Source organism: Solea solea, chromosome 14, assembly GCF_958295425.1.
Source record: "Solea solea chromosome 14, fSolSol10.1, whole genome shotgun sequence".
NCBI lineage: Eukaryota > Metazoa > Chordata > Actinopteri > Pleuronectiformes > Soleidae > Solea > Solea solea.
In genome coordinates, this window is record NC_081147.1 from 25630941 (window position 1) to 25638003 (window position 7063).

At 43.6% G+C, this 7063-nt stretch overlaps 1 protein-coding gene across 1 annotated transcript in view; it reads left to right on the plus strand.

The window, feature by feature from the left end:
* The first annotated feature begins 5087 nt into the window (after positions 1–5087).
* Positions 5088–7063, plus strand: part of phox2bb (paired like homeobox 2Bb) — a 2253-nt gene continuing 277 nt past the window's right edge. Inside the window, exons 1-3 of the mRNA XM_058648968.1 lie at positions 5088–5501; positions 6143–6330; positions 6536–7063. The exon at positions 6536–7063 is cut by the window's right edge and continues 277 nt beyond it. Of these exons, the coding sequence (XP_058504951.1) occupies positions 5261–5501; positions 6143–6330; positions 6536–6964 (858 nt within the window). The 5' untranslated portion in view covers positions 5088–5260 and the 3' untranslated portion in view covers positions 6965–7063. The remainder of the gene's footprint in view (positions 5502–6142; positions 6331–6535) is intronic.

Below are 7063 nucleotides of genomic sequence, written 5' to 3' on the forward strand. Positions count from 1 at the left end.
GGGGTGAAATGTTGGAAAAAAGGAGAAAGAAAAATGACAGATGATGCAGTTTTTTTTGCATTTTTTAACTGAGTCTGACACACAATGTTGTGTGTGTGTGTGTGTGTGTGTGTGTCTGTGTGTGTCAGTGTGTGTGTTAGTATTTTGGTTCAAAAGCACCATTGTGAAGACAACTGGACACTTTAAATGGCTTCTGAGGGTTAAAATGTGCAGAGATTAGGGGTAGAATTAGGTTTAGGTATAGGTTAAGGTTAGGGATCATGGTTATGGTTAGGTTAGCCGTGGTCAAACAAGTTAAGGGAAAACCTTAATCTTAAATATCAAACAATACATAAAAACTTGAAAAGATTTTTTAAATTGTGTCATTTATTTAACAGAATAATGTGACATCCATTCATGGAAACCAAAATCACGAAGTCTGTGATGGTAAAGTATTCCCTTAAATATTTTCCTCGAGGTGGTTCATGTAAGGATAAGGATAATGTCCTCACAACTACAGAGAGACAAGTGTGTGTGTGCGCGCAGCCCCATCCGTCCGCCCGCATGGCTGCAATAAATTAATAACAACCCAAACAATGTGTCGTGGAGAGGCGGATTCAATTACAAAGTTTATTTACAGGGGGAAATCTCATGAAGGCCCATTGACCAACGTTAAACAGCGCGGGATGAAACGATGACAAGAGCCCCGATAAGAATTTAATTCCATCTCATTTCAGACAATTTTATGAATCAAATTCTTGAACACTGGCAAGAGATTTAATGATCACATCTTTGCGAAATCTTATTTCAGAAGCGGTCGATGGCATTTCTCTGCGTTAATGTCGACTTAGAGGTTGGAGTAATTTAGTAATTGATTCCTTGCCTGGCTCTCGCTCGTGCCAAGGCCGCGTTTGAGGGTAATATGTTTCCTAATCTTATCCCCCGGAATAAGATTTTTATGTTAATCCACTGGCTGCTCTCTTGGTCACTTGCGAAGCGCAGATAAAGGCTCAGAGGGGCCGGAGAGGCCACGGAGAGAGGAGCAGTGCGCATGTGGAAAACTAACTGGACAGTTCCTGGAAGAAAAATGGACATTTAAAAAGCAACACAGCCATCAGAATTACACATTTATCTATAGATGCTGCAACAAACAAGCTCAATTATTTCATTTTTAAATTTCCTTAAACAGGAAAAAAGAGATTAAGGCGTGAGAGAGAAACAAAAATCAGCGCCAGAGACAAATTACGCACGAGGTAAAAACCGCGTATAATAACACTAACATCCACACGAGCGAGGTTGCGTCATAATATTGACGTCTTTTGTGCTGCACACTCGGTTTTTTTCTTACCCTTTGCAGCAGACACTGAGAGAAGGCACCACAACAGCTTCTAATTTAATTTCGTCTCTTCTCCAGATGTCACTTTCCATCTGTGCGTTTGGAAACGCGATGCGCCTTTTACGCATCGGCCTGGAGCATCTTTACAGTCTGTGGCATTCGACAGATCTGGTTTCACATCTTAAAATTGTATCACATACGGTATAAATAAAAAAATAAAATATATGACAATATGACACTAGGTATTAAAAGGGGACACAGCACAGAAGTCTGTCATGTTGTTGTTTTTGGTTTATATAATAACAACAACAATAATAACAATAATTATTATTATTATTGTTATTAAGATTTTTATTTTTTCCAAATTTCACGTATTCTCGCAGGTGAAACCGCGCCGCTGTCAAATTGAGACATCACACTAAATTGCCACAGGAGCATCCTGATCCCCCCCAGAATTATTTTTTTATCTGCTCGCGAGACCCTCCCCTGCAACACGCGGCCTTATTAATAACCGTTTTGATAAGCGTAGGATTTCCTCGGGCGGCGGAGTGAGACATTGTGGGTAAACTGTGACAGCGGGACCCTCCCATCGCTCTCTCTCTCTCTTTATCCTCCTCTGTTTCTTTGCCTTTTCGGGGGAGTGGATCCATCCAATCCATCCAGAGACAATGGCATTTTGTTCCTCTGTTTTTGTCCCTCCTGTCCACCCGCATTCCTTTATCGCTGAGCAACGACAGTGCGCACTAAATGGAGAGGAGTTGCTCCCGTATCCCGCGCTATTGTCCGGCACTTGCCAGGGGAATTTAGGGTCTTGCACACATCGCATTTTGCTGATTTATTTAAGTGAAGGCATATGGTTAAAGCCCTTTATTGTGCCACATAATTACGAATTAACGAGCACTTTATTCATCAGTGGGTCATTATGTTACTGTAAATCACTGTTTTCACGCGGCGACTAAATAACAATAATGACTTTATTTATAGCACCGTTTAAAACAGAGTTATGGAGATGCACGTGTTTGGTTTAAGAACCAAAACATGGACGTGTAACCTGCAGCCAGTATGCGTACAGGCCTAACTGTGCACGTGATAATGGTGCACAAATAATATTACATTAAATAGAAATAAATGTCATAGAATATAGAAATAGCTCATGTTGTCAGATTATCAAACCATCACACTCTGCGTCTTCTCGGACCAGCTGAAATAATTAAAAGATGTTGAAACTATAAAAGAAGGGGGCGTTCCAATAAGCTGGTGGACGCTGGTGCAGGACTATAGAGCGTGTTGGAATAAAGAGCGGCTTCAGTGAAAGAAAGCGATGGCTAAAAGCTATAATTGTATTTGCCTCGGCGAAATATCAGAAAAGACTTCTCGTTTCTTTGAGCGTTATTAGATTAATTCCCAGAGATGGCTGCTTCTTTTTCTCGCTGGCTGCCAGACGCGTGGAGGGAGGACGGTGAACCATTTGGCTCTTTGGTTTCAATAATCAAATTAACCATTTGGTACAACTTTCGGGTCCCAAATGCTCGTGTGTGGAGAGAAAAGGCTTGGAAATCAGAAAAAAGGGGAGAAAACATTTACATAATAGGGAGCAGGTTGTGTCAAGAAAGAATTAACTTTTTTTTTCCTCTTCTTCTTTCTTTTCCTGGCGTTTATCTTTGAGAAGACAATGTACACAGAGAAGAAAGGAGAGAATCACAGAGCAACGCGTCAGCAATTGTGGAGGAAAAATAATGGATGACGAATCTGTTATTGTAGCAGATAACACAGGCGGCACCTTCAAGCCTTTACCACAAACATCTGCATTAAATGTCTTCATTTATACTGACGTGAGAATCACAATTTAAAAAATGAACAATCTCAATGACCAAGTCTTATATTTTAAGATCTTATTGTAATATTCTTAATACTTATTTCCTATATCTGTATTTTCCACATCCTTCTTTGATTGTGATGAAAAATAAGATCAATATCGTGAAGGACGAAATCGAATCACACGTTTGTGAGGTTCTCTGGAAACCAACAAAAAAAAGATCTATAATAATCCTATAATAAAAAAGAATAAATGTAATAGGTTGTGAGACTGTCGTTTATAAAATCCCGTGTCCAAACTAATATCACACAATCTACGGGATTATTGTGGGAATATCGTGATTTTCCCACAGACAAAGAAGGAAAACCACGCGTATCAGTCACGAGAATTCAAACATCAAACACTCAACCATTAGATTGAATCGATGCGCCATCATTCATGTCGCGCCTTTCAGTGTTTGGAAGGAAGAGAGAGAGAAATACTGCAGCTTCCTTCAGACGAGGACTTGAACTCGGTCCTGTGGAGAGAAAAGAGAGAGAAATAAACACACATCGTGCGCATGTGTGTGTGCGTGCGTGTGTGTGCGTCTGCGCGCGTGTGTGTTAGCGCCATCCAAAAGCGTTCACCTTATTACACAAACCAAATTAAGCACTCAGCCAATATTGTGAGCCTAAGAGGTCCGATGAAAGCTTCACCAGTTCGTTACTTTCATTAGAAAGATGTTATTTGCCAAATAAACGGAATAATGAAAGTAATAAAGACAATTACAAACTCATTTGAATCATAAACGCGCGCGCCCTCACAAACACGGAAGTTTGGAATGAGATGATGATGATGCTGCAGCAAAGAAACGCGCAGGAAAACGTGTTTGCGTTTGGCACAAAAAGAGAGAGAGAGTGAATCAAGGTGTTTGTTTCTGTGGAATCAAATCCACGCTGTGCGCAGTAACGAGAGATTATTATCATTATTATTATTATTTAAAAACAAAAAACTCTAATAAATACTTATAAAAAATGGGTATTCTTACAATACTCCGGATGTGTTTGTGCATCAGCCATTTATCTGTGCAGTCAGAATAAAAAGAGTCATTTTCTTCACTGATATGAAAGAAAAATCACATCAGTGCAGATTGTTGAGAGGAGACACACAAACAAACACTGTCATTGAAACCACGCGGAACCGGATTTGTATTGTTCCACATTTAGGCCACAACAAGCCCTTAAATGTCTGCACGACATATTAGGTGGTTCTATACTTGATAATAAGGACGCTCGTGTTATTTGGCTGCTTCAGAATCACCGTGCACACAGTGAGAGCAGCAGCAGCAGCAGCAGCAGCAGCAGCAGAAGACAGAGACACACAGAGAGAGAAAGCAGAGGCAGAAGGGGGGAATACTCTGTGAAATCCTGCCCAAGGTATACGGTCGCTTAAAAGGCTTAAAAGCTTGGAGAAAATTGGATCAGGGAGAATCGTCACCCAACTTTCATTATTTCCAAGTGGTGTGATTGAATTAAAGGGCAAGATGGTGGTTGGAGAGGAGAGGGGTGGATGGGTATAGAGGTGGGTGGAGGGGCGGCGGTGGTGGTGGAGGAGGAGGAAGGGGAGGGGGGGTGGTGGTGGGGGTGCGTAATGGCGTGGTATTAAATTCTAATTAGAGATGCAGGGGATCAATGATAGGGAGGTTGGACAGCCCGGGCCCCCAGTGCCAGCCCAATAGACTGATGAGTTATTGTCATGTAAAAAAGCGCTAGCAATAAGACCAAACGCTTTGCTATTGTCCAAGCGGAAAGAGCCAAGTTTATTATGAGGACTATATGCTCTAGAGACCTCGGGCTAGGCGGCTCTTAGGGGGCTTTTCATAAAACAGGGCTAGGTTGCTATAAAGGAGGCCAGTTTTGGAGCAGGCGCTGAGCAGTGAACATCTACCCACCGTCCAGCCTCCTTCCTTCCATCCAGTTCAAACCAAACAAGTCATCTTTTCCCCCAACTAAACCTCAGACAGACCGCGCGTAATCCTCTTTTTATTTTGTATTATTTTTTCTTTCCAACCCATTTTTTTTGGGCTGTTTTTTTATTTTTATTTTTTTTCCCTGGAAGTGCAGCTTTCTAACTCCACCGAGCCTTCTCAAATGTATAAAATGGAGTATTCTTACCTAAATTCCTCTGCCTACGAGTCATGTATGGCCGGGATGGACACGTCGAGCTTGGCATCGGCCTATGCGGACTTCAGCTCGTGCAGTCAAGCCAGTGGCTTTCAGTACAATCCCATCAGGACCACGTTCGGCGCCACCTCCGGCTGTCCGTCCCTCACGCCGGGGTCCTGCAGCCTGGGGACCCTGCGGGACCACCAGAGCAGCCCGTATGCCGCAGGTAAGCAGCGGCTCCGGAGCCTCAGCCCGGCGTATTATAGGACGCGCCTTGATTGCATTTGAAAATGGAAATGTGTTTAGTATTTACCAAACGAAATTTGCTTACACAAATGAAAGAATTTATCACGTTAGAAGCGATTGCAGGCAAGCGGTAATTCGGTTACGGGGTTATACTATCCCAGTCACACCCAAAACCGCCAACAGAATTATCGTAAGCTGCCAAAATGATAGGCATAATTTATTTACTTTGCGATGAGACATAAAGCTTGGGAAATAATTAGATAACCAAAGACTAAAGCTCATTATTGACACTGAATTGCAGTTACAGTAGCAACAAGCGGCGCGAATGGGAACATTATGACAAGTTCTCAAAACTTGAGCCTCAATCTGAGGAGCAACAATTAGTTTAACGTTACAATTAACCGCATCACAGGTCAACAGCGTTATCAGCTCTGAACTCATTCACGAGCAATCACAGCTGTAATGGGATTGAGAGTTTCTGCTCAGCGGCCTTAACAGGATTTTACACAAAATATCGAATTTGAATGTCCTTCCACTTGACAACAACAATTCCACACGCGCCACATTTGTATCTCCCCACGACTGCACACACAATCAGTGACATTTTCATTCCGTTTGCAGTTCCCTACAAACTCTTCACGGACCACGGCGGACTGAACGAGAAGAGGAAGCAGAGGCGCATCCGGACCACGTTCACCAGCGCACAGCTCAAGGAGCTGGAGCGGGTTTTTGCGGAGACGCATTACCCGGACATCTACACCAGAGAGGAGCTGGCACTGAAGATCGATCTGACTGAAGCCAGAGTCCAGGTACACACAGCTGTTTGTTCTGCAACAGGCGCCAAAACTGCTCATGTTACGCACGATTACGCATGGGTGGATTTTTACTCTCATAAAAAAACATCTTTAAACATTTTCAACTGTAAAATAATCACTTTTATAGAAGAAGCTTTGCACGCAATGAACCAACACTGTGGTCATAAATCACTGACTTAACGCGTTCTCAATTTTCCAGGTGTGGTTTCAAAACCGACGCGCCAAGTTCCGCAAGCAGGAGCGCGCAGCTGCAGCGGCCGCAGCGGCAGCCAAGTCCGGTTCTGGCAAGAAGTCCGACTCCAGAGACGATGACATCAAAGATACCAAATCCACCGACCCCGACAGCACAGGAGGACCGGGCCCGAACCCGGTGCCCACCTCCAACTGCGGCGGACCGAGCCCCACCGGTGTCCAGGTCAACACCACCGGGAACGGACAGGTGGACCAAGGGAAGACCTCCGTGTCCATCGGCATGGGAGTGACAGCACCGAGCCAAGGCTGGACCACCGCCCCGGGAACCATCACCTCTATCCCGGACTCACTGGGCGGTCCGTTCGCCAGCGTACTGTCGTCTTTGCAAAGACAGAACGGAGCCAAAGCGACATTAGTAAAGACCAGCATGTTCTAATGAAGCAGACGCGCAGAGCAGAGGAACACAGACAACTTTCCTCCTTCTCCTAAGACTGAAAAGCAATGACCCAAACAGACTCACGGACAATAGAAAAAA